The following is a 27,992-nucleotide window of genomic DNA, read 5'->3' as shown; positions in this document are numbered from 1 at the left end:
TTTATAAATATTTGCAACCAACTCAGTGCGTAGGAATTTTATTATATCCAGAACTCGTGCAAGCTCTGCAATCCTCTCCATACCACAGATACACCCCACAGATACACTGTTATGTCCAGATTTGGTGTGGTTTGTGGAGGATATGAAGCCAAAAGGCATCAAGCTGATGGAAAAGCATGCAGTTCACAGCCAAAATTCTTTGCTGTTTCATATAGAAGACTGTGTTTAAAGACCTTAATCTGTTTAGTCTGTTAGGCTGAGAGACTTTGCATCTTCCTAGAGTCACTTTCAAAAGTAATAATATTCAAAATGGAGGATTCATGGTTACTTTAAAAACATCAACTTTGTTTCACCTATTATTTGTTTTCATGTACTGTTACTATCAGCTTAAGATGTCTTCTTCAAAACCTCTCTAAACCTCTTTAATGGTTTCAGGAGAGTAACACATGAGTTAACATTCTTATTTTCAGTGTATCAAATAATGATACCAAATATATATATATTTTTTTTCCCCAACTAAGCCTTTTAGAAAAAAAAATCCCTTCTCAGTCATAACAATACGAATCATTACTGTTGCTAGCTGGGGCCTGTAATTGACAATTAGGAGACTTGTTAATGTTGCTTATTCCACAGGTAAGCGTGGAGGTTTTAGTGGAGTACCCCTTCTTCGTTTTCGGCCAGGGCTGGTCCTCCTGCTGCCCAGAGAGGACCACCCAACTGTTTGAGCTGGCCTGCGCGAAGCTGTCCGTGGGCGATGTGTGCATCTCGCTCACCCTGAAGAACCTGAGGAACGGCTCCCTGAAGAAGAGCCAGGGCCCGGACGGCAGCAGCGGGCTCCTGCTGAAATCCCCCAAAGGAGAGGGGCTGTACAGTGGGCGGGGCCGCTACATTGAGCAGGAGAATGGACTGGGGCAGCGGGCCGGCGGGGCGGGCACCATCGGTCCGCAGGCCGTCTCTGAGAATGGGGAACTGAAGTTTCTGGACAAGACCCTTCCTGACACCTGCAGGCCCCTGCCCCCTAAAACAGAAGCCGGCAGCAAGCCAACGACAAGGAAGAGAAGGTGGTCAGCCCCAGAGGGACGCAAAGTGGAGAAAACGGAAGAGGAGCCTCCATTGACTCTGCCCAAGCCCTCTTTTATCCCTCAGGAGGTTAAAATCTGCATCGAAGGCAGGTCGAATATAGGCAAGTGAAGGCTAATGGGGGACTTTTTATAATGTGGAAGAAAATAACTTCCCTTCATAACGTTTTTTTTTTTAGTTTTTCCTTTGTTATCTATCCAGATTACTGTACTGTAGGCTAAATAACCCAGTATTTACATTTATCATCCTACTTTAGGTTCATGTTATAACCTTGTAATAGTTGCATTTGGTATTACACAGGCAATTGGCGCAGTTGTTTGTTCCACATTCTTGGGAAGTTATGAGAGGGAATATATATGTGTGTCTGTATGTATGTGTGTGTGTATATATATATATATATATATATATATATATGTCTGTATATATACACACACACACACACAACACACGGGCGCTTGTGCACTGCTTGACTCTACCAGGAATGTGACAAGACAGGCTGGTCTGTGGCTTCCTCCTAAAAATTGCTTTAAAGAGTTAACTTCCCTCATAATGTAGGTCCAGTGAGATTCAGGAGGTACATTGCAAAAGAGAATTACAGTAATAAAGGCCCAGTTGAAAGTAGCAAGCCAAGGAACGTCAGCAGGAGAGATAGCTAAACAGTGTCACGCTTGTTGACTTCATCCCAAGATGTAGCTTTTTGAGGGGAGGGGGGTCATTTGCACCTTTATATTGAGAAACAACCTTTTGTACTTGACGAAGCCTTCGCAATGTGGTCATGTGGGCTTTTACTTGAGATGTTTGTGCTGTTGGTTCAGAATGTAGAATATCAGCACTTTCCAATGTAGGGTTTCGATGCATGGGGTGGCAGGACGGAATCACTCCCCTACATCTCATTACCGAGGTGACAAGATCGCTGGTAGGGGTTGACATGATGTCAGCCACCCCTGGCACTTGATCTCGTTGTTTTCTTTTTTTTTCTTTTTTTTTTTAGATACGATACATATTTTGGTTGTTTCAGCAAATTCTTGTGTATTTTCGATATATATATATTGTGTGTGTATATATATATATGTATATATATATGTGTATATATATATATATATGTATATATATATATATGTATATATACACACATACATGTATGTATGTGTGTGTGTGTGTATATATATATATATATATATATCTATATATGTGTGTGTGTGTGTTCGGGCTCCATTTTTTATGTTTCCTGAAAAGAAAAGTATATACCATATACCTTATGTGTTCTCCAGTCTATAAACAGTAAACACCTTGCAGTTGCATACATGATTTGGTTTTAAGCTGTACAGTGAGCGTGAAACATTGAGGAGTGTAAACTCATGATTCAAGACCCTGAAGTGGAAGTGGATCAGAAATAATGAAACCCAACCCATGCATTCGAAAATTGTAGTACTAGACCCTTTATAATGACACCTCCCAAATCATTTTTGAGAATCACACACTCAGTAACAGTGGCACTTTTATAAATGATTTGGAACGCTTTTAACTCCAATCACCGTCTGTATCGCACCCCAAAGACTGACTTAAAGTTATTTTAAAGGGAAACAGTCCTGATGAATATGTGTTGAAGAGCTTTACATGCTTTAAGCTGTTTACATTTGCTTTTTATTTATGCCCATCTGGCTCATCCCGAATTAAGACACTGTTTCTCTGTTAGAAACAGTACCTTCTAAAGCACACTTAAGAGATGTACATTATGTGAATATATGGTCAAAGTTATATATAAGGTTTGTATTTAAGTTTGAAAAGTTCAATATTTAGTTCAATATTATCTTTGAACATTTAGTTTGGTAATGCAGTCCACTAAACATACTAAGCCTTTTTACCTAGTAGTGAAAAAAAAAAGCAATGCTCAGTTTGTCTTGCACAATTTTGCCGCTGTGCATTGGAGCACAAGGCTTTGAGAACTGTCACCGCTAGAAATTACAAAGACACACCCAAGGATTAGCAATGAAATTAAAAACAACAGGGATAAGTCTTCAGGCATCTGTAGTATATTGTCTTGACCTCAGGATTTCGGAGTGTTGTAATTTCAGATAACTTCACAGATAGGTTTTCTGATTATAATCCCATTTTAAAAACGTGCCCAATGCTCTCATCCGATGACAGAACTTTTTTTTCTTTTTTCCTCGAAGTCCTGGTTATGCAGCAATATTTAGCAATGAGGGAATGCTCTCATTTAAGAAGATACATCTCTCTCATGTGAAATGTCTAAATACGGGGAGTCGATCAAGATTGGTGCACAGAATTCTGGTGAGAGACTTAGTGATTGTAATGGATCACAGTTTAGGGGCCCCACATTGGCTGCAATAGTCTTAATCTCCGGAGGAGGTTCAAAGGGCATGTTTCAAACTCCCCTGAGTGAGTTGCAGTGGCAGGGGCAGTAAAGGAGAGCGTGCAATCCAAAGTGTCTCAAGGCCTTTGGAGTAAAAAAAGAAAAATAAATGAAAACATTGCCTCACCCTTGTTCAATCAACTTACCTCACTCAGAGAAAGGTAAAGTTCTAGCTAGAGTAGACTAGGTGTCACAGCCTGCAGCATGAGACAATCAGACCAGTCAGATATTATATCAAGCAGTGCCATTCGTCCCTTAAGAAAGGAAAGGGAGCTTTTTTAATAGTTTTGAGAAAAATAGAATCTGCTTTATTCTATAAAGCTCTAGCAGTGTTTTTTTCTTTCTTTTTTGTTTGCTTTTTTCCTGTTGTGTTTTTGGACTATTGTAACTGATGGGCAGGGTTTGTTTTAATGACCGTTCACAACCTGAGTGGCAGAAGGAGTCACTTCAGTGGATTATATTGTGCTTAAAATGGGCATATGGCGTTCTAAACATGATAGGAGGGAGACGATAGCAAAACGCAATCCTTAAAATTAGAAACTACTGCCACCTTAACCTCTGTGTCAAGGCTAACAGAAAAATAATGTGTGACACAAGGTTAGTGGAGGTGAGACAGGTGATTGTCTTTAAGCACTTAAAATATCTGTCAAACTTATTTACTGAAAATTATATATATATATATATATATATATATATATATATATATATATATATATATAAAATTGGTCTCAACATTCAACAAGTACTGTATGTTATTCATCAGTTTTAGCTTAAATAACACAGAGAAAACAACCTTCAGTAACACTGTTACCTACAGAAATGACATGTGATGGGTTGCATGTGGTATAAAAGGGATGAATGTGATACTGAAGTAGTATATGATAGTGGAAAGCTTTATTTTTTTATTTTGTTTCAAGTCCCAAGGTGGACTGCTTTGGAAGAGGCACTTTGAATTTGTGGTGCTCTCTTGATAAGAGCACAAAGGCCTGAGAATGGTAAACGAAAACAGTGAAACACTTCAAAGTTGTGTGGCCGTTAACGTTTGTTTTGACGGTCTTTTGAAGAATGTCACATTAGGATCACTGTGGGTGCACAAGACTTCGATTCACTCTGTAGAACGGAATGTAAATGTAATGATGGGAAAAGCAATATCTTTCAGTGTCCACAAGGGATGTACATGTGCAGTTGTAGTGAAAGTGTCTTATATTGTGATGAATGAGAATGTTGAAGTGTTATAAGTCTTTATCACATGTATGTATGTATGAATGTATGATTATTTATAGATATAGATATACAGGTATACCTCGCTTTGAACGAGAGAGAGTTTCAAGATCAATTCGTGCTAAACGGGGTCATAAATATAAATATATATTTATATAATTTCATGACATTTTAGTTTTAATCCACAGAGGTTCCTAATTGATGCTTTTTCACTTGATTTTAACTTTCACTTCCAGCATGTTTTGGGCCCTTAATTATTATTATATATTATTTTTTAAAGTTTATTTCTTAAAAAAATAAATAATAATAACAATAATTAAGCTACACGGATTTCTGCTGTTTTCAACACTTGATTCAAGTGTGGGGGGGGGTTAGTCTGACTGCAGTTAAGGAGCATGCGCTTTGTTTTTACACACTGGATTCAAATATGAATTAAATTACTGAATATGAACTCAACATGTATTGAACAGCTATGCCATCTATCTATGCAAGCGAGTGTTGCATTTCAATTTTGATAACGTTTGATATTTTAATGATTTTTAAGATGTAATTTTGAAATTAATTAGGGCAATACATTCATGCTATGATGAATCCATGCATAGAGCAGTCATGCAAAGCGGGGTATACCTCTATAAAAAAAACAAATATATATATATATATATATATATATATATATATATGTATGTGTGACTATATACATTTACATATAATATATATATATATATGAATTTGTATATATTTATATATACATATACACACACAAAATATGTATATTTATACATGCAGACACACATATATTCCACACAGCGTTGAAATTACCCTTTCTTGCAACCTGATTGATTGGAGGGAGAGGGGTGAAATCAATGTTTTGTAGTGTATATAGCTCTATAACTTGTCCAGTGTTTTCTGTTTAAAGTTATACTTTAAAGAATCTTGCGATTTGCACATCCGGAGAGTTAGTAACATTTTTTTCAGCTGTAAATATGGGGAAGCTGAAAATCTATGACTCAAATGTAGCAGTTACTTAACAAGTCTGCCTAACTTCTAGGCCCTAGGTCTACTCTCCTACTCTTTTGTTTTTTCCAACCAGACTTTGGATCTTCAGCATATCTGTGTAGAGCAGTGACAGCAGTTGGTCACAGGAGAGCCACCGGTCAAACTGCACTTGCCTGTAAGACTTTCTGATTGGCCACGAGGCAACAGCCTCCTTCAGGTGTTAGGTTCTCAATTCGGAGTCTGTTAGCTAGGGATGTTGCAGTGGGGGTGGGATGTACCCATACAGATCTGAAATGCTTTATTTTTGTATAATAAAAACAGGGTTTCTTAGATGAACACCACTCTAGTGCTTTTTCTTTCATTTAGACCTAGAGAAGGGGCTGGAAGAGGGATGGGGGTTACAAGTGAGGTTCTAAAACTGAATTGTAGTTTTTTTTGTTACTTTAAAAATGTGAGCAGCATACAATCTACAAGATGTATGATGCTTGACCTACACTATGGGCAAAACTGTATTATTAAAAAACCTCAGTTGCATTTGTGTTAAAAGTTTAATATATATTCTTTTGAGGCACACTTACATTAAAACCACACATCAGTCAGCGATGTTCATTGTTGCTTCACAAGTGCCCCAAGTTTAAGAGCAGCATATTAAAAAAGGTAAATGAAAGATTAATCACATGTACACACACACACACACACAGACAAAGTTTTTGAATAGCTGTACAGTAAATGGCAGTCAAAGCTGTGTGCGTGACTTTCAAGAGAAGAACCTACAAAGTCTTACCTAGAGATGCTGAATTATCGGCTTCACAAATATTCAAATAAAGGGTTCTGAACTGACCACAACCTTGACCTCACTTAATATCACTTAATATCCATATGAGCACTAGAACCAAAACCATCACGTATAATCCAATATCAATGACAGACTGAGAGATTGTCAGCAGTTTTGTTTCATTTTATTTTGCCTCCATTAAGCGTTTTGGGAGAGGTTAGAAGCCATTCCCACAAGAATATGCGGTAATGTCCATCAATGCCTGCTTCAATTGGGTGTATTTCTCTCTTGTAACATGGCAGAGGCATTTGTTTTCCTCCGCTTATTTCAGGTACCCACAAGTAACCAGTTTGACTCCTGAAGTCTAGTCAATAAAAAAGCAAACTGAGTCCATTCACCCATACAAACCACTCACTGTTCAAGTGGAGCTACTGTGCAGTTCCCCAGGTGTTCATCCTTCGCTCACAATGCAACCCCAGACCTTCCTTCTCAAACTGCATTTCCAGGTTCAAGCACACGTATATTATGCTGTTTTATACTGGGGTCCTTATGCCAGCCTGTGTTTTCACACAAAGCTGGACAGACCCATTTTAGACACCATCAAATGTGACCTTTTGTACCAGAAATCTCTTTTCCTGAAAATAAAAACACTTTATTTTTTTATATTCCCCCAATAATCAGAATAACTGTCAGCATTCTTCTTGCCGTGCACACACACACAAATAAAAGCATATAGTAGAATTTCTGTGATGGTGCGGCTCAAACGTGTGTCTTGCCATATTCTACCGTGTTGTGTTCTTCTCTGCATATTACAAGGTGTTTTTATTTCACTCTGTGTCACACACTCAGTTCTTCCGTATTCTCTACTCAGGGCACTCTCATTCTCAGAGCTTTCTGTTTTTAAACTGGGATGGGGAGAGAGAGGCATATTTTAGCCTGGCGAGAAAGTGCAGTTAATGTACGAAGACGGTGGCTCAAGCAAGTACCACTGGTGAAGCAACAGGAGAGTCTGTTGATACAGTATGAATGCAGGGGAAAAAAGTAACTGACTGGATTGAATTTGACACTATTAAAAAAAGGAGTGAGCGTGATTACACATAGTGTGATTTCATTTTTTGTATTTTCTTCTCATTTCCAACAGTGTAATAATATATAATTCAAAAGGAAATCCCGGGTAGTAAGATTATCTCTATCTAGGCATCAATTCACCCTTTTTGTTTTGGCTTAGTATGTGCAATACCTGTATATTTTGTTTTTCGTTTGTGCCAACTCATAACAGCTAGTGTAGCTTCGTTACCTTGTTTTTACCCGTTATTTTTCCAGTTGTTTCTTGCCTTGTGTTTTATTTCCCCCCCATTGTATTTTTACATATATTTTAAAAGTTTTGGTCTGCCCAACAAGCTTTTGCCTCAAACTGGAGAATATGCAGATAGAGAGTGAACCTTACCAGTTTAGCAATGTGCCTCTGTACAATGTCCAGCTTGCAATATGTTTATATATATATATATGTATATGTATATGTGTATATATATATATATATATATATATATATATATGTATATATGTGTATGTATATGTATATATATATATATATATATATGTATATATATGTATATGTATATAATATATACACATACGTATATATTTATATGACCTTCTAAGGAACTGAACACAGGCTTTTTCTGTCGACTGTTTCCAGACAATTTGTTTCTAAGTCAAATCGTCAGGATGCATTCCTCAATCAGAGGGGAAGTCTGTACAGTATGTTATATAAAAAAAGAAAAAAGAAAAAAAAAGAAACATGACTGTTCCTGGCAAGAGTTGTACTTAGAAATTGGTTTTTGCGTTTTGTCTGGGTCACTTCATGGGGATTTGGCAAATGATGTCACCTGTTAAAGCTTTTATTCATTGAGGTTTGTTCTTTCTTTCTGAGTGCCTCACTCTAAAATGAGAGAAAGTGGATGTGTCATAAGGAGCATGTAACTTTGTCCCTGCCCATTAAGGAACTGAGTCCTTCCCGCAGGCTCTGGTAGGTCCTATGCTTCTAGATCTGTCTGTTAATACAAGTCTCATGGATTCAAACTTAAGCGTCCTCTCCCCCTTACCCCTTCTGACTTACAAGTGCCCTGGAGTTGTTTTTTTGTTGTTGTTTTTTTTATAAAGAAATATTTTCCTGTATTTTGTTTTCCCCAGAAAGGCAGAGGCCCTTGCAAGTGACATCATTTCTTGCTCCCTATCGAAGGCCAAAAAGAAAACCTTTCATAGCTCTTTCTCAGGGATGGGGGTTGGTGTATGCATGTGCACTTGTGCGCGTATGTGTGCGTGTGCGTGTGTGTGCGTGCCTGCGTGTGCGTGTGCGTGTGTGGTACACTGATGTGACCAGAAGCAGCACTTTCATTGCCCGCGAGCAGAGGTGTTCCTCAGCCACTCTGACCCCCAACAGAAATGGGATAAACATTTGGATTGCCTAACCTTTCTCAACCAGCCTCTGGACTGGCCACTCTTTGAATTTTCCTCCCAAACAACAGACCTCAACGGTGTTTAGGACACTTATCAATGTGCAGGACCTTCATGAGAGATAGATAACACTTCTCAGACTTGTGACTGTCGTTTTGTTGTCGTCGTTGTTGTTGCTATTGTCGTTAATCACAATGACTACTTGTCCAGGTGGTATTGTATGCTACTATCATGAAACATAATGAGTGATAGTATTGAAATAAATAACCTCATAAAGTGGGGACCACTTTATTTTAAAAAAATGCACACTTAGTCCTTTTTTAGGGTAATAATAATAATACTGTTTATGCACTTTTTGAAGCCAAGAAGGGTCATGCCTGTTGTTCTGGAGGCTTGGCTCTTTCAAGGCCTAACATTCATTTCAGAGAAAGAAAGGGGAGATTCAGAGAAGTGTGGTCTGCACTTATTGTTTTCAAGCAGGACAGCCAAGATATGGAAGTGTTTCTCACCTTTTCATTGAAACAGCCTTCCTTTTAGCTCATTACTGGGTCTAGTGAGCCAAGACATTAGGTCAGTTTGTGAAGAGGTGTGATGGACAGTTGGTTACATAATTCAAAGTAAAATTGGACACCTTTACTCTCGGGCTTACTTTCTATTTTTTGTTTTGATTTTGTAATAGACCTCGCTTCAAATGTGTTACCTTACTGATAGGATTTTTTTTTTATTATTATTTTCTTTGTAGCACTATAACCTTTTAGTAGGGACATATAAACCTGTTTTTAAAATGTTTTAACTAACTTGAGTGGCTGAAGAGCTATTTGAAAGCACTCTCATTGAGGAGTACAGGTGATGTTTTTTTCTGTTTTTGTTTGTTTGTTTTTATTTTAATTGCACAAAAAATAAATTTGAATGTTGGTGCGAGTTTCAGTATTTGGAGAAAAAAAGCCTTTTTTTTTGTTTGTTTGAAATTTGCAATGAATTTGGCACCTTGTTTGAAAGAAGAAAAGAAAAAGAATACAAATCAAAGGATTACTCTGTTAAACTTGTGACTGTTGTTGACGTCTTGTCAATGTTATAGGCAACTGCCAGAAATCACTCTCAGGCTGAGAAAATATGACAAACCCACTAAGCATTTTCGTTAAATTATTGTTTGTGGGCTGTTTAATTTGGGTTTTATTTTTATAATGATAATAATTATTATTGTTTTTTTAATGATGATTAAGAATTAGTATCTATGCTGGAAATGGCAAATGGTCCACCATATATATTTGACCACACTGCAGTGAAAAGTATTGGAGCTCAGCCTTCCCGTTTGTAAAATGATATGTAATGAGCAACTAATCTGTGAACCCTTGTTTATTGGTCAACCAAACTGTGGGATAACTGAAAACCTTTTAAGATGGTTGTTGTTGTTTTTGTTTTGTTTTATCCAATTGATTTTTATGTGTTAATGCTCCCATTTCAGACCCCCCCTTCCAACAAAACCAGACTGTGGTATTTCCAGAAAATAGGTTTCCTAAAGTGTGCTTCACATGTTTAGGTTTTTCTATCCACTGAGACATTTCAAGTCATTCCTTTCTCAGATGCTGTTTGAACAACAATAATACCTTAAGACAGACACAATTTTAACCCCGTTATTGAATTCAGTGGTTTATTCTGCGTTATCATGCTTGTCAAACTCAACCATGTCTTTCTGATGCTATTATACCCCTGATTTTCTTCTTTTGAAGCAGAATTAGGTTGGTTGGCAGAAAAGAAGGGAGCAATGCTAGACTTGAACCTCACAACAGATCCACAGAAATCAACAGATATTTATAAAACCCATAGAACGTTTTAGAATTTTCCATAGAAAACTCATGTCCGTATATGTATTTATCAATAGAATCCTATTTGATATTTTTATAACTACATTTCTTTAGAAAACTTGACATATCTATAAGAAATGGGCAGAAAATCCTGTACTCTTCTCTATATTATCAATCGGAACTCCACAGGGTGTTTCTGACCTTGTGCTGTCCAGTCTTAAATAACCCCCTTACCCACTCCGCTCTTCTCTAGTGAATGAACACCTGAACCCAGCAATGAACTTCATGGTCATAAATCAATATGAGTATGTGTATTTTATTAGCACTAATTTTTAGCTATCTTTTGACACACAGTGACACGTTTTTCTGTTTTAATTTTGAACACTCAAGGCAAGAACCTCTATGCTCCCAAGTGTGCAAACTAAGCAAACGTGAACTTAAAGTCAAGACCAAGCTGGGTTAAGCGGGTTACATGGGTTATAAATTATTGGGGAGAAAAAAAAAATGCACGCATTTCCAGTCTGTTGTTATTTTTTCTTTTTCTTCATTTCTTTTTTTCCTTTGGTTCTAAGTACCTTCAGACATGGGAAGAGAGACGTGATGTATTGTATGAAACAGGATGATGACACTTTCAGAGGAAGTATGGGGTCTTTTAAAAGTCATGTACAGAAAAAATACAACAGGAGCCCAAGGCTATTCATTACAGATGTGCAGATGGTGAAATATTCATGATGAGATTACGTCTTCCATCAGGAGAAAAATGGAGGTTGTGTTTCACATCTCTTTTTGCTTACGATTGGACAGAGGTGATACAATTGGATCTGGCCAGTAGCATAGAGGGGATCATGGATGAGGGCATAAAATGTTTTGCACCTTATTGGTAAGAGGAGAAACAATTTTAACTGCATACAGATATAGTTCAGAGCTTTTATTGTGAAAGGAGTTTTTTTTTTCTTGTTTGTTTCCATATGCGTGCATACTCTCTGTAATTTCAGTGTAAAATATTGTACTTGCACTAGCTTTTTTAAAAACAAATATAAAAAATGGAAGAATTCAAATTCTATTTTCTAATCGTGGTGTGTCTATTTGTAGGATACACTCAAGTCTGTTTATTGGATTTTATGGTCCCTTTCTTTGATGGTGCTTGCAGGTTTTCTAGTTAGAAATTATTTCATTATTATGAATAATAAAACAATATTTGATTCATGATTTGAACAAATTTGTTTTAAAAAAAAGAAAAAAAATAGAAATTGTCTGTATACCAGTACAAGTTTATTGTTTCAGTATACTCGTACTAATAAAATAACAGTGCCAATTGCAAAACTGTGCCTTTTTGACTTTAATCTGTTTTACGTTAAAAATGTGGTATGAAGTATCATGCCATGTTTTTAGTTACCGTATGATATATGTGTGTGTCTGTTTCCAACAAAAAGATACATAATGTCTGCTTTACTTTGATTTACATGATTGGCTTTTTTCTGGTTTTGAGTAAGGAATAAAAAATGCATGGTTTCATATGCAAATATTATATTCTGGAAAATTTTAGAAACAAAACTGGTGGATTTTTTATTTTTGGCATTGAATTAAAAAAAAAACTACTTTTAATACTAACTTTTCTAGTCAGATTTATACAATATACCAATTTGATTTAAAATGTATTCTAAGACAGCTTTACACTTCATTGTAATTTACAGTTATGCCATAAAGGATTGATTGATTTTTCACTAATATAAATATATATTTCATGGCCTCAAAATGCAGTATTGAACTGTCTTGTAAAATATTGCTTCCCTTCACTATTTTGTTATGCACCTAGCCTCTTTCTAGAGTATTAAATTGGTAATATGTTTTATTAAAATTCACTGTTAAATTCATACCATGTACAAGACAAAACTAGAAGCAAAAACAGTTCTTGACTCTTATGTTAAAATACTAATCATATGAACACCAAGCTTCCCCTCATTAAATAAAATAAAATGTATTCTGGGATTTATCTTATACTGTTTATTGGTTTCAAACTTACATTTTTTTTTTTTTTTGCTTTACATTGCTTTTCAAAGTAAATTTTACATTCATGTTGCAAGTACATTACTGTACAGCTCATATTTCCCATCCCATGTGTAGCAATAACAATTTGTATATTTAATCCTGACACCGGGAAATTGGAAGTCTATGATATGGTAAATTATATCCATTTGAATGTAAGGAATCCTCCCCGCCAAAACACAACAAACGTATTTTCTTAGCATCTTCTAACACAGTCTGAGGTATATTTAAAATTGTGGGTTTTCTTTGTACACAACAATAATATGCAACATGCTCCTCTTTTACCACCTGCTAAGGGTCTCATATCTTCACTATATTGAACAACTGTCAGGCCTGTTTTATTGGGGGTGGCAACCTAATACATGTGGATAAAACTCAATTTCAGTCATTTTAATAATATCCCCATCTATAATGTTTCTCTTGATAGATCTAATGTTCACCATGCTTTTTACATGCTCAGATAATAAATTACACATTTCACTTGGACTTACCATGCTTTTGGACAGCTTTATGATTTACTTTCCAGAACATTCCACATTGTTCTGCTGTATTGGCAATTTCGTGCTACAAAACGTCAAATCAGACTTCAGGAAATGGGGATGGATGGCCTTTTTAAAAGTTGCTTAGGATCGTGACTGAAACTCTAGTGCTTATGTAATGCCATCTTGTGGGCGTGTGGCCACACTGAGGAATAATGGAAACAGAATAAAGGCTTGTGTTCTTTACACCCAACAGTAGCTGGGAAATAGAAAGGTCTTACTTTCAAGCCCCTAGAAGAGAAAAAATTCCATGTCTGTGTGAGTGCAAGGAGGCGCACAAATTGCCATCGATTGAGAAGGCCGCAGCACAATCAGTGGGAAGTATGAAGGACATTGCTTGGCGAGACTGCCCCTGGCTGTGGTTATCCATGGCGGCCATTGTTCTAAACCAACTCAGCGTCTCAGGAAATGACCCTTGCTGAACTGCAGGTAAGGTAGGGTAAGGCTGTGGCCAGCAGCACACCAAGCACAGGCCAGCTGTAAGGCTAGGAGAACATGTGGCTTGACTGCTGTGTGACTCTGATGAAGGTAGTCCTTCTGCTCAGCTCCTTCAGTTTTGCAGCCCCCACATAGGTGCACGTGGAGCGCAGCCCACCTAGGATGTCCCGGATGGTATTCTCCACGTCGCCCCTGTAAGGCACTTCCACCGTCCGGCCTTCGGAAGCTCTGGAACAACCAATCAGAGTTATCAAATTATCCAATGAAACCCTTTTTGTTCAGTCAGCACCTTTGAGTCGGGACAACTTGTACAGTTAGCTATTTTTTTACACTTTAAAGCATGGATGTCTCATGTCCCATGTTCTTAAGGGGACACACAGAGTTTGTTTGCACCATAAGTAAGCTTGCAACAAGAACACCTCTCAGCAGACCACTTAATAGTAAACTGCTGCCCACTGTCACTCATACAAACCTTTGTATAAATCTCCCAGCATTGGTTTCAGTTGCTACTTTTAAGTGCTTCTCCAGTGCAACAAAAGTCAACTTTTTTTGTCAGCCAAAAAGATTAACAAAAATAACCCTACGTCAAATTAAGTGATGAATTTACATGCTCAAGGTATCCTTAATTAAGTGCCTTGTGACAGTGGTGTGAGGAAGCTGGAGTCTGGTGGAGCAGAAGGAAATACAAACAGATGGTTGAAGAAGGCATGATGCCTCCAGGCAGCGCTTATTAGCGTAATTGGCAGTCTGGGTTGCAAAAAGGGCTTCTCAACTGCATGTGCATGAAGAATCATTTTATCCTTTCAGACAAGTAGATGAGGGTTTAGCAAAGTCATGTTTTACGCAGAGTCAAAAGGTAGGGAGGGACAGAATGGAAAGCATGTGTTTGCTGAAGCCTTCACCACAACCCACTCGTCTCTCCCAGCTGTGTGTCAAATAATGTGACATCGGTCATTTCCAAGACTATGGCTAGGAGTTCCACTTGGATAGGCCATTTTAATGACAGCTAGGAGAAGAAATGCCAAGCTGAAAAGATATTTAAACAAATGTATGTATAAAAGAAGAGGAGTATCCAGAAAGCCCTCAAAACAGGTGAGCCACCGTGTGAACATTTTGGACATTGAAGGGATTATGTTCAAAATTAATAACAGACCACAGAACAAAGCCAGCCTGCCTCACCTATATTCGGCCACCCCCCCCACGTATTTCTTCATGGCCGTGTCGGAGCTCATGCCGTAGAACAGCTTGACCTTCTTGCCGTTCTTCTCTGTGACCTCCCCGGCGCACTGATCGTGACCTGCCAGCATGCCCCCCAGCATCACAAAGTCAGCACCAGCACCTGGGGACAAGAACAAAGCAGCGGGAGGTAATTCTAGGACAGTGCGAGATCTCTTTCATGGCAACGAGTCGCCTATCCAAAGGTGAATAGACACAGCACTGCACATCCTAAGGGAGTTTAGTTGTAGTAACCGTGATGAAATATCCTTCTCAGCAGAACAACAGATGACAACATTTATAATTTCTCAGCCTTTGTCAGGACAGAAACATCCTCCCCTCAGGCATCTGCACATAATCACAAGTGCTCAATCAGAAAATGTACTCGTGGATCTTCCGTAAGGGGAGCGTTAGGATGTTTGTCCAGTTCTATGTCATGGTGGTGATACCTGTGTAACTGAGATGTTCCACGGGTAAGACATGATCAGCTAGCAACAGGACACCATAAGACAATGTGGTAAAGTTACCCAAATGATTATTCACAGACTTGTTTGTTTCCTTGCCATTCAGTTGCCTTCAATACCTGCCTCTCAGTTTACCAGGAAACATGTGATCTTGAGAACCCAGCCAAGAGTGAGACTTCTGGAGACTTCTGCATTTGGTGTAAGTCAAGTTCAGTCACTCGTTCCTTCAGCTTATTTCAACCTCTGGTGATGGGTGTCTCTAACTGACTCTTTGGCCGTGTTTGCTCAGCACAGACATGTAAGAGCCATGGAGCCAGTATTCTCCTTTCTGTAGACCTTGACACCTTCAGGGAATCTGGAAGCATTCATGACAGACCTCTTTGTGACCTGAAGTGCCACCAATCCACCAATGCTACAGTCCCAGGCACCTTCCACCTTCTCATTTACCCCAATGCATCAAGGAACCCCCTGCCTTCTTTAAGGTGCCAATAAATATCACAAGCGCTTTTTATTACTGTTACAACAACTCACATAATCTGCAGCTGTCTCATGTGTTAATGATTCACAATCAGCATGCATTAATACCTAGAGGGTCTGAAGTACTGTTGCGTAGCTGTATGTGTGCCTTTGTTTAGAACAATACAGTGCTCATCTAATTGTTATTCTACTATGTGTTTATTTGCGTAATTGGGGCGGAACTGTTTTCCCTTCCACCATATTCCTAAATTTAAACTGTGTAAGTACAGAGAGAAAGACTGTGTGGGTGGGTGAGAGAGAGAGAGAGAGAGAGAGAGAGAGAGAGAGAGAGAGAGTCTAATGTTTTTTATGGTCACACTCCTTTAAGAAAACCAATTGCTTTCTTCATCTGCAGTTAATTGAAGGTTGTTTAGTTACTGTTTTTCGCAGGTATATTCAGAGTGTGGTGTTTAAATAATGCAGACACATCCCTTTTGAAGCAGCATTGCTTCCATGGTAGGAGCATGAGGGAGTTCACTAACAGACTAATTAATGCAAAATAATGCTTTGGGAGAATTGCTGTTTGCACTGGCATTCATTTATGTGTCTAATTTCAACAGCATCACTGAATGGAAAGCAATACTTACCAAAGGCTTTTGCGACATCTCCCGGACAGCTGCAGCCGCCATCCTTTAAAAGGGAAAAATATCAAATGTGAAGTGATGCATATCAATACTTCAGTGGGCCGTGCTATGCTACATCTCACCTCGTGTCATACAGATTCAAGTGAAAAGCATTACCATCTGCTCGAAATCAGAGCGCTTCTGAAAAAGAAAAATGTCTGGCCTATAGCTAAATAGCATGAGGATTCGAATATATATTTATTTTCAAAAGCCCCTATAAATTACGGATAAATCCTCTGCTGCTTGAGGGCTGTATTCTTACATTATGACAGAATTAGAACTTGGATTGAATCTATTATCCTCAGGCTTGCCTAGTTCCTATAAAAGTGTATGCGGGGGTGTTTGCTTTATGAAGTTGTTGGTCTTTTGAAGGCCAATGATGCCCTCTTGTGGCTCACTAATACAACTCATGACTTACAGTAGAACTTCATCTCAGTTCAGTGGGAACAATTCAAACACCTTGCAGCTTGCAGCCTTAACCTGCCTTAAAGAGTTATTTTATAGTATTTGCTCTTAACCAGATGCAGTGAGTGGTAGACTGTGCAAATGGCTGAAGAGGGTTATATGGTGAGGTAAGCAGAAGACACGTTCCCACTTTCTAAGCACAAGTTTTTTTATATACAATTTTGCTTTTTAGCTACAGAAAACAAATGTAAACATACATCCTATTATTTCCAGCTAGTTCTGCCAAGTTGATGCTGCGCGCAGTAACCAAACACAACAGTTTTGGCATCAGGGTCAGAAACTGCTGCTAGGAGACCACAGAGAATTTCAATGCCTGGCTTATTTTTCACAGAACTAGCTATTTCCCTGATTTTCAAACTCAGAACACTTGTGAATTCACAACCCAAATCGCATTTGCATTCACACAGTGTTTCTCCACTTTGCTAGGTAATTAGTCTCTTGTACTTGTTGTACTTGCTTCAAAAAAATCCCAGTGATAACGAATTGTGTGAATGAGTTTGTAATGATAAATCTGAGATGGAGAAACTATTCAAATTGGAAAACCCAGAACTGATTAGCATTGTTTCTACACAATAAGTACAAAGCAAGAGCAGCAACCTACTAACAACTACATGTGCACACTGTGAAGTAAAGCTAATTAACTACCTCCCCCTGAACAGTGTACAAGTCTCTCTGGCATGCATTTGAAAGCATAAAGAACTGGAATCTGAATGTATGCAAATTCAAACGTATCTGCAACATGAATTTCAGAATCTGGATGGCACTTCCTTGCCATTTGTCATATTGTGTATTTTGTCATGTCTGAAATTCATGTGGCTATACTCTGAATCATTCAGAGATATCTACACTTGAACAAGATGACTTACTGAGATGATGTGGCCCTTCAGCCCGTGCGCAGAGTCGGCACACTCGATCACGGCGCTGAGCTGAGGGTACCCCACGCCGGTCTTGATCCGGGTGGTGCAGACCGAACCTGGGGGGGGAGAAATATTGATCAGTTATCAAACAAGTGACATGTATGAAGTGTTTTAAAATGTCTACAGAAAAGTCAATCTTCTTCATCAATAAAAAAGGACAGAGAAAATGGCTTTTGTCTGTATAAGAAATTAATATTCTCCCGTTCATAACTACTATGCCGAAGTGAACTTGATTTGTCTTTTTGTCAATGACATCTTGTAACTCCAGAGCACCAAACCTAGTGTTAAAGTTCTGTGACGAAAGTATATTCTCCTCCTCCTCCTCCTCACATCAGAAAAAGAGCAGATACAGCCACCCACCTGGTCCAATTCCTACTTTTATAATGTCCGCTCCAGAGAGGATGAGTTCTTCCACCATCTCTCCCGTCACGACGTTGCCAGCCTGCCAGGGAACAAGCAGAAAGCACCGTGGAAAACCACAAAACAAGGCCTTCCACAGAAGTGTATCCTTGCCTGGTGGACAGTCAGAAGTTCAAATGTAGACCATAATGAGGCCCCAGGGAGAGTTAAGACACCTCCTGCATTCAACCCCAACAACACACTTCCAGCTTCACTGCAATACCTATAATGTAGTGTACACCAGCAGAGCAGTAAACAAACCTATTAAGCTGTCAGGAAACTAATATCCAAACTAATTTCCAGAGGTCAAAACATTCAAAAGCTCCCATATCAAGAGATTGGGAGGGCTGTCTGATTCTACTTAGAGACTCACCCTAGAGTGCAGGCTATGATTTACAGCCCAGAGATCACTGGTTTTAATCCAAACTGTGCCGCTGGCTGACTGCTGGCAGTGAGGGATTGTCTTTCCCCTGTTTGCCTTTTCTTGGTGAACGGATGTGTTTGTCTCTTACAGAGGTAGAGGTGATAGCTATATTGAAGGCTATTGTGGTTTATGTAATTCGACAGTAATCCTTCAAATTTTCTGTGCAACATGTGGCTGAATTAAGTGAATTTTATTGGAGGCATAGATAAAGTGTGGATTATTTCCAATTTTAGAGTAGGTGAGACAACTGTAATTGTCTGTACTAATATATAACAGTGTTGGAAATTATGGACATAATTAGGCTTGCTTTTTCTGCCATTTATTTTTAGATGCACCAAAATGAAACTAAAATGTTTCACTTAAGTGGCTCATTTATGCCTGACTGCTTAGTATTGTAATTTATGACTGCATTTTTTTCATTTGTTTTCCACCTACAGAAAGCTAATAACACTGCTACAGTGGTGCAAATTAAATATACTCAGCAACTAAGCCAGTTAGATGATTTAAAAATATTGTACTCCCAAGATGCGTCTCTCCTCTGATGAGACTCAATGAAGTCATGGTAGGATGTGGTAATTTCAGTATTTCTACCATTTCTCAAGTATTTTCTCAAGGTAATCTCAGCCTCCCTTTAAATCATTAACATCAAAGAACTGCAAGCAAGCAGCACACAAACGTGTTCCAATAATCCTGAACACTGACTGACTGAACGCTGATTTTAGAACCTTTCCTTCTAAAGCAACATTTGCATCCCATTTTCTACAGTAAAATATAACCATGTAGGTGTGAAAAATTCTTCAGTCGAACATATTTTCAGCTGGAGTTAATATATTTTTTGGAAAGAGAAAAGTATTTATTGAGCAGCAGCAACAATATTTGGAAATCTTAGATAAATGGTACAGTATGTAATGTTTGAACTAAAGGATGAGGATTTTCTGTCTTACCATGATGGTGTGATTGGGGAACTTGCCCCTGACTGTTTTCACAAATTCCACAAAGTGCTCAGAGTATCCATTGGCGACGTCAAGGCAGATGTACTTAATGAGGGGGATGGCCTCCAGGACATTACACAGCTTCTCCAGGTCTGCCTGGCCGCTGCCAGAACTGGCCGCCACATGCTGCAGGAAGGCAGTATTGTTAAACAACTTCTGACATCAAGTATCACAGAACAGTGTGATCACCAAGGATACATGATATGCTCCATTCATTACTTTTTTAATCAGTTATAGTAGTAGTAGGTGTAAGTGTTTAGATTATGTAGAAATTATGTTTTGCTTGCTTTTACCTCTAAGCAATCAGGGAAGTTTGCTGCAAATTTCTTCCACTCCTCCAAAGTGTAATGCTTGTGAATAGCAGTGAAGAGTGTATGCTGCAAGGAAAACAAGAGACTAGTTATTGATCACAAACCGCCTGTTGATTCTGCTGGTTCCTTGGATGGACAGCTTGCTGCTACGTCCTATCAGAAGAACTTGAATTTAGCTCTGTGTATTCAGCAAGCAGATTGCTTCTCTCTTGTGACTCCTTAATTTTCACTCTATACCTAATAGGGGCAGAAATAACAGATAGGTACACATTGCAATTAGAAAAACTTTATTTTTCTCGTGTAACTCAAAGGGTGTAGACGTTTTAGGGTGATTTATTACTTTTCCTTTTACAAAAGAAAATAACTGTCCATCTTTATTCATTCTACATTGGAATCTGTCCACCTGCTGTACACAACTAAATTCAGAGAAAAAGGGAAAGCGGACAGCACTCACTTTACTCAAGACCTGGGCCATCTCAAATGTGCCCGTGGTGTCCATGTTGGCGGCGATGATTGGAATTCCATTGTAGGTCTGTTTGGAGTTCCGGAATGTGAACGTCCTTTGCAGATCGACCTGTGGAAAAAATACAAAAATAATACTGTTTTTTAAATCTGAAAAAGACTCCTGCAGCCTCAACCCTGTTCCAGCTATTTAAAAGTGATGAGGGATCTGACAATGAACAGATCCCTAGTGGACCGGTTGTTTGGAATTAGACAACTCTTCCTGACGGGAATAGATTCTGATTTAATACAGAGGGTCGTGACAATGACAATGAACACACGGCAGCAGAAAGTAACATTTAACAATTTTGCCAGATGAGGGTGTTTAGGTATTCTTAGACATTAAGGCTTAGTTTAGCCCTTAAACATAGCTACTTTTTAGAAGTAGCTAGAGGGTTAAGATGGCTTTTTGTGCAAGAGATCTACCAGAGAGAGTTTGCACATTGATGCATTGTTGTACATACAGTTCTGGGAAAAATAAGAGACCACTTAATATTGATTTCTGAACTTGGAGTGGTCTCTTAATTTTTTCCAGAGCTGTATATATTCACATATGGGTATTGATTCATGTTAACTGCTGCTGTTTGAGATTTCAACTAATACAACTAACTAATACATCTTTGTGCATTGATTATTTCAAATTGGGATTGCATATCACACCAACCTAGTTTCCCTTATTGTTATTGTGGTTATCTCAAACTCAGTTCAGCTCATGTTATTGTTACTTTGCTTTATCTGCCTGATTATTATTATTTTATTTCTTGGCAGACTCCCATATCCATATATATATACACTCACCTAAAGGATTATTAGGAACACCTGTTCAATTTCTCATTAATGCAATTATCTAACCAACCAATCACATGGCAGTTGCTTCAATGCATTTAGGGGTGTGGTCCTGGTCAAGACAATCTCCTGAACTCCAAACTGAATGTCTGAATGGGAAAGAAAGGTGATTTAAGCAATTTTGAGCGTGGCATGGTTGTTGGTGCCAGACGGGCCGGTCTGAGTATTTCACAATCTGCTCAGTTACTGGGATTTTCACGCACAACCATTTCTAGGGTTTACAAAGAATGGTGTGAAAAGGGAAAAACATCCAGTATGCGGCAGTCCTGTGGGCGAAAATGCCTTTTTGATGCTAGAGGTCAGAGGAGAATGGGCCGACTGATTCAAGCTGATAGAAGAGCAACTTTGACTGAAATAACCACTCGTTACAACCGAGGTATGCAGCAAAGCATTTGTGAAGCCACAACACATACAACCTTGAGGCGGATGGGCTACAACAGCAGAAGACCCCACCGGGTACCACTCATCTCCACTACAAATAGGAAAAAGAGGCTACAATTTGCACAAGCTCACCAAAATTGGACAGTTGAAGACTGGAAAAATGTTGCCTGGTCTGATGAGACTCGATTTCTGTTGAGACATTCAGATGGTAGAGTCAGAATTTGGCGTAAACAGAATGAGAACATGGATCCATCATGCCTTGTTACCACTGTGCAGGCTGGTGGTGGTGGTGTAATGGTGTGGGGGATGTTTTCTTGGCACACTTTAGGCCCCTTAGTGCCAATTGGGCATCGTTTAAATGCCACGGCCTACCTGAGCATTGTTTCTCACCATGTCCATCCCTTTATGACCACCATGTACCCATCCTCTGATGGCTACTTCCAGCAGGATAATGCACCATGTCACAAAGGTCGAATCATTTCAAATTGGTTTCTTGAACATGACAATGAGTTCACTGTACTAAACTGGCCCCCACAGTCACCAGATCTCAACCCAATAGAGCATCTTTGGGATGTGGTGGAACAGGAGCTTCGTGCCCTGGATGTGCATCCCACAAATCTCCATCAACTGCAAGATGCTATCCTATCAATATGGGCCAACATTTCTAAAGAATGCTTTCAGCACCTTGTTGAATCAATGCCACGTAGAATTAAGGCAGTTCTGAAGGCGAAAGGGGGTCAAACACAGTATTAGTATGGTGTTCCTAATAATCCTTTAGGTGAGTGTATATATATATATATATATATATATATATATATATATATATATATATATATATATATATATATGTAATGTTTTAATAAAACAGCAAAGTTGGGCCATTTGTGAACTGCATAGCTATCTTTAATTTGATTTGAAGGGAATATGTGTAGGTTTGTTTCAATATTGAATGATACATACTAAATTTCCCTCTCATAAGGGTGGTGTAGTCAACTCTTATAATTTAGGACATTGGATTACATGTTTCACTTACAAATAAGACCAGGGACAAAATAAATAACGGTGTATATTTGTAGAGAAGATGCAGTATCAGTTTCATTGTGCTTCTGAAAATCAACTCTTGGTAAGAGTGGTCTAAGGGACCGTTGGGTTCTCTAGCCTTTAGCTATCCACATTAGTGGTTTCCAAAGTAAATGGTTTATATATAACACAATATATAGAAAAGGTAAAGTATGTTCTACTTTTTTCGTATATTGTGTCCAACTGCCAGTTAGGCGTCCTTGTATAATGAAACAACAGGCAGTGACATGACCAAGCACTGTCATTACAACCCTAACACATCCACTTGGGTCAACATCACAAGAAGGTGTTTGTGATGTCATCGGTCAACCCTTCAACTCCCAGTCCTATTAAAAACCATTCGGAAAGAAATGCTCAGATTGAACTGTTGACTTCGAAAGTGAACTGATAACAATAACAATTGCCGTGGGTTATGGTGAATTGCAAGAGGTAGAGGCCACTGTGCTTGAGGTGTATCAAACGCACTGCATAGGCCTGCACAGGTTGGAGGAGGAATTCCCCCGGGAGCAGATTGAGGACCGGGCTGTACTGAACCCCCGTTTCTAGGGGTGAGCTTAGGGGAGCACGTGGTGGACCACTCAGCTCAACTAAGCTTGGTTTGTAAACCCAGTGTCTTACATAATGTTATTAATTATATCGATTGCACCAGAAATCTTGGAGAACTATTTTAAAATGCTGGGCTCCAAATAATTATTAGTTAGTTTAAGCCAAGCTTTTATATGTAATGTAAACTATAAATAAATAACAATTACAGCATTGCTAGTACAGGCAATAATAAGTCTGTCTTAAAGTTCATAGGATTTATGATTTGAGATTTATATAATGATATTTCTATATTTTGATTTAAAGTGTTCTTGTCATTTAAAACAACAACATAAGGTTACACAAGCCACTGGAAGGTCCTAATGTAGAATATTTTATTCTAGTTCAGACACCATGTCTCGGGAAATAATTGACCTTGCTATAAATACACTATTCTATTTGTATTTTATAACTCAAGAAAAGTCTGCATTCAGTTTCATTCTGCATTTGTTTAGGTAACTGAATAAGCCCTTTCCTTTGAAGTCAACTCATTGATGTTACTGATGTTTTTTACCAATGCGATTTATTTATTTATGTGCAGGAAGAAGTTAAAGGCACGCACAATGATGTTTGTAACGTGGACAGTAGATTATATGCTTACATTTTTGAAGAAATAAAAAATTGTTATCTGATGTTTTGGTTAATCCCAGTCCAAACTCCAGCTGGATGGTGTTTATAGAGACATACTGTTGTGACCCAGACCCTCTTAGACACACAAGCTTTGCTTCCAAAGTTAAAAAATAAAATAAAGCAATGTGGATGCTCACATTGTGGCTGAATGGGAACTGGTGTGTGGATAAGGGGGTGGACAAACGGGGACTTGTGTAGTGTGTAGCAGGTATTAACACCAAAAAAATAAAATAGCCCAAGTAAGAATGAATGAGGCATTTGTATGTGAAATCACTAAATTAGTGTAGGATTAGTGGAGATGTTAAATGTCCCTTCCCCCCCCCCCCATAATGTATGTTCCTTTTAGTGCAATTGACATATTCATCATTACATCATTATGATAAATTGTACCTAAAGTCTGAAAAGCAATTAGGATTATAAATATAATCTGAATCAATAGCATATCTGTCGTTCATAATGACTTATCTTTCAGATCAGGAACCTGAGCTAGACTGCAGCTTTGTGTTATCTACATAGATGACCTAGGGTCTGTAATATTTGTTAAGTGCAAACAGATCTGTAGACACAAAGATAAGGCAGGCATTTTAAATAAAGGAGTGAATGGTTATTTTGACTGGAATTACAGAGAACAAAATTCACTGCTAGATCAAAGCGATATTAATTTAATTTAATTGGAAATAGTGATTGAGTTATTTTCAGCCAGGACAGAGGAGTTATGAAAAGGACAGTTAAATGTAAAAATAATTACATGTTTGTGCCTGTTGAACGTATTCAAACTGATTTTGACTTGTTCAGATTGTCTAACACGGTGTCTGCCTAGTGACTGAGAATACAGCCATGTGTGTTTATGTGGTAACTACGGAGACCTGAAACTGCCATATAGAAACACAATGGCAAATAATTATGGACACCAAAAACACTGGCTTTCTCAACTCTGTGTGACAGGCAACTTCATTAAGGTCACCAAAAAAAGCATTCATGCTGGATGAAATGAGAAATCTATTAGTTAACCATGAAACCTGATAATGGCAAAACTCCTTTCCATTCAAGTGATTTCGGGAATGCTTCGAACAAATAGTTGAATCAATCGTTGGCCTAGACCAAATCAAACTTTGACCTACCCACAAATGTGATCACAAAACACAAGCCTGCACCCAATCATGGTTTTATTTACAAGTAGAAGAAAGTGGCCAACAAAAAATAAACCCCCAATGAGGTACAGGTTTGTAATCTGTGGTTTGCAGGTAGGTCAATGATTTCATTTGGTCTAGGTCTTTATTTGTTGCTGTGAAAAAGAAAAAATAACTATCTTTGGAACTCCAAAAGAGCTTTTAAACAGTGCCAAAATGAATGCCTGCCAGGTTGTGTAGACAGCTTGGTTCTTAAACAAATCATTGCAGCAGTTGTAAATATCACTTTCCTGACTTTATTAAGTCTCAGCGCAGCTCTAAAAGAATGCAGTTTAACTGTGCTGTTTTCAATCATAGTCTCCAGATCCTGTCGTCTACGGATCACTGCACTTTCTATTACCAGCCCCGGTGGCCACTGACTTTTAATGAAGCCACTTGTTCCAAAGCACTGACAGCCCTGGGTTAATAATGAACGCTTTCCGAAACCCTTCATTCATTTAAAGGTATAGGAATGAAGGGTTCATAGTGGAATGAGAGAGAGGGGGAAAATAAAAAAAACACGACTATATAAATTGATTACGCGGTTTTCAATATGTGCTGGAGCTGCAATATGCTGATCACCCTAGATTTTGTATCGATTTACCCACAGCTATTAAAGTGTTTTGCTCCAGTTCCTCTGTATTTTCAGTATTTCTGTATGACATTAAGCTGTAGCTCACTCCTAGCTGCATGGTAAACTTCTGTCCGCAGGGTGCAAATACAGTTCGAGATCTGTTGCAGTAGCAATAAATCCAGTCTGTGAGAGACCATGGCCTGATCACTCATGACATCATTATGCAGTATCGAGTAAAAGGGAGTGGTGTGTTCTCTGACCCTCATAAAATATGAGATATATATTTTCAAATGCTATAGATGTACCTTATGGAGGCTGCTTGATCTGCACTAGCTGGATGCCATGCTTTACTTGTTGAGCAAGCGGTTTACACATGAAGTTCTCACTACAGCATGTAAAACTGCATTGTGTATATGATGTTTTCTTCATGGTTATTGTTCCTTTATGAGTGACAACATTAAAACATCTGCCTCATCGAAATCTGTGCTGTGTGGCCTGCAGAATGAAAATGACTTGAGTCCATGTATTATAAATTATGTATACAGATAGATAGAGGTTTAATTTCACGTAGCCTTTCCTTTTAAAACTCAATCGATTTTTATCAGAGCCTTTTTCCCAGTGTATCAACACTTTAAAGTAACACCAGCTTTGGAGTACTTTAGCGCTGTGGCTTCAATCACTGGATGAGGTTGTAATAAATGTTGCCGACTCCGGTGCATGTTTCCCAGTAAGAGGAGAAACAGCCCTGTTCATCACCGTTGCCTCGGTGGGGAATTGAGACGCTGACAGCCAAGTCTCCCCATCCTACACACTGATGACTTTTCATTTCTATTTTTACACCCACTCCCAGTGTCCCAGTTTCATATTACTTCACCTTGACGTGGCAGTTGTTGTCTAAACTCCTGTCCCTTCTCCAGTGAAACACTCTGATTACACCGGGAAACCAAAGCTTGGAAAACATTCACTGGCCCGAGCAAACATTTCAGGACTTTGCAGTTTCCAAGTGATCCTAAGAAACTGACACACTCACAACATGCTCATGACTAGGACTTCTGGGAAGGTCACACCGTGCTGCGTTGGGAGGAAATCTGCTGGTTTCCAATTCCACAGCCTTTTCAATTACATCCACTGAATAACAACAACAAGAATCACTTTCTGTCAGTGGTCAGCAAGTCAGGTTTCCTCTGAGAGTCATTCGAACATAAATCAGTTAAGCTCCTGCATAAAAACCTCTGACGATAATGGCTTTCCAATATATTTCATCATAATAATAATTAAAAAAATGCTCACCTCAGATCTGCTTTTCAGGCTGCTCCTTTTAGGTCTGAAAAGGACATCTTTGAAGTCCAGTTTAAGATCTGCATCCACCCGCGGCATGATTAGAGATCTGAAGGACAATGCTGTTCTCCTAATGCCTCCTGCTATGGTCACTGATCCTGAACTGAAACCACCAAAGCCGAACCTTTAGGCAGAGAGAGTATTTATAGTGTGGAGGAGGATGTCCCTGCCCCAAAGCCCATTGCTTTATTTGGTCAGGCCTGTGGTCTGAAGCACACTGCAAAGCGGCAGTCCTGGCAACCCCCCTCCTGTCTCAGTGACTACACCCGGCACTGCAGCACACACACACACACCTGCAGTGAAGCTGCTGCTCACATCCACGGCCCCACAGCCAGCTTCCCCCCTGGGAGGCTGTAATCGATCGCCTCTCCTCACGGACACTGACAGCCTCTAAATATTTCACAACCACCCTTAAAAGGGTCTGTGGCAGCAAGGAACAATGAGATGGATCAAGGCTATTTGTTGTTCTAACACGTCTGTGGAGAGGCTGCTGGTTTCTAAGCGAGCGAGAGCCTCAGTCATGTTCATTTTGCTGCCTGGGTTATTTAACTGTTTATTATCCTCTCTTCAGCACTCAGGGCTCGGTATCCACCAAGGGGCAGAGACACACTTGAATGCCTTGAAACCCCCTAGAATCCTTCAAGACGATCTTACCTCATATCAGACATTTTTGTTTGGGTACTGTTTCTAATTTACAAATAAATACATTAATTAATAAACACAGAACAGAATATTGTTTTTCTCTGAGATGATTAACGTGCCTTTAGACCTGTTACTAGAGAGGAACAAGACTGGAAATATGGGGTTTTAAACAGAGGATATTTAACAAATATA

General features: G+C 38.8%; 2 protein-coding genes across 6 annotated transcripts in view; one reads left to right on the top strand and one right to left on the bottom strand.

The window, feature by feature from the left end:
- Nucleotides 1–12,713, top strand: part of atxn1a (ataxin 1a) — a 114,063-nt gene extending 101,350 nt beyond the window's left edge. For all 3 annotated transcript variants that reach the window (XM_066715879.1, XM_066715882.1, XM_066715880.1), the window contains one exon: nucleotides 634–12,713. In XM_066715879.1, the coding sequence (XP_066571976.1) occupies nucleotides 634–1,191 (558 nt within the window). In that variant the 3' untranslated portion in view covers nucleotides 1,192–12,713. The remainder of the gene's footprint in view (nucleotides 1–633) is intronic.
- Nucleotides 12,698–27,470, bottom strand: gmpr (guanosine monophosphate reductase). 3 transcript variants are annotated; one of them, XM_066715884.1, is made up of 11 exons: nucleotides 27,452–27,470; nucleotides 27,111–27,282; nucleotides 21,918–21,974; nucleotides 20,512–20,631; nucleotides 20,040–20,123; nucleotides 19,699–19,872; nucleotides 18,292–18,373; nucleotides 17,881–17,987; nucleotides 16,514–16,556; nucleotides 14,911–15,070; nucleotides 12,698–13,959 (listed from the first exon to the last, which is right to left on the bottom strand). In XM_066715884.1, exons 2-11 carry the CDS (start codon nucleotides 27,195–27,197, stop codon nucleotides 13,779–13,781), a joined length of 1,095 nt encoding a protein of 364 aa, XP_066571981.1. In that variant the 5' UTR covers nucleotides 27,198–27,282; nucleotides 27,452–27,470; the 3' UTR covers nucleotides 12,698–13,778. The 3 variants fall into 3 exon arrangements, with proteins under 3 accessions (XP_066571981.1, XP_066571980.1, XP_066571982.1); XM_066715883.1 differs by lacking the exon at nucleotides 27,452–27,470 and having other exon boundaries at nucleotides 27,111–27,423; XM_066715885.1 differs by lacking the exons at nucleotides 21,918–21,974; nucleotides 27,452–27,470 and having other exon boundaries at nucleotides 27,111–27,422.
- Nucleotides 27,471–27,992: the final 522 nt, after the last annotated feature.

This window comes from Amia ocellicauda, chromosome 10 (assembly GCF_036373705.1).
Source record: "Amia ocellicauda isolate fAmiCal2 chromosome 10, fAmiCal2.hap1, whole genome shotgun sequence".
NCBI classification, from domain to species: domain Eukaryota; kingdom Metazoa; phylum Chordata; class Actinopteri; order Amiiformes; family Amiidae; genus Amia; species Amia ocellicauda.
Note: the sequence above shows the minus strand (reverse complement) of the source record. Positions and strands in the feature narration are given on the sequence as shown.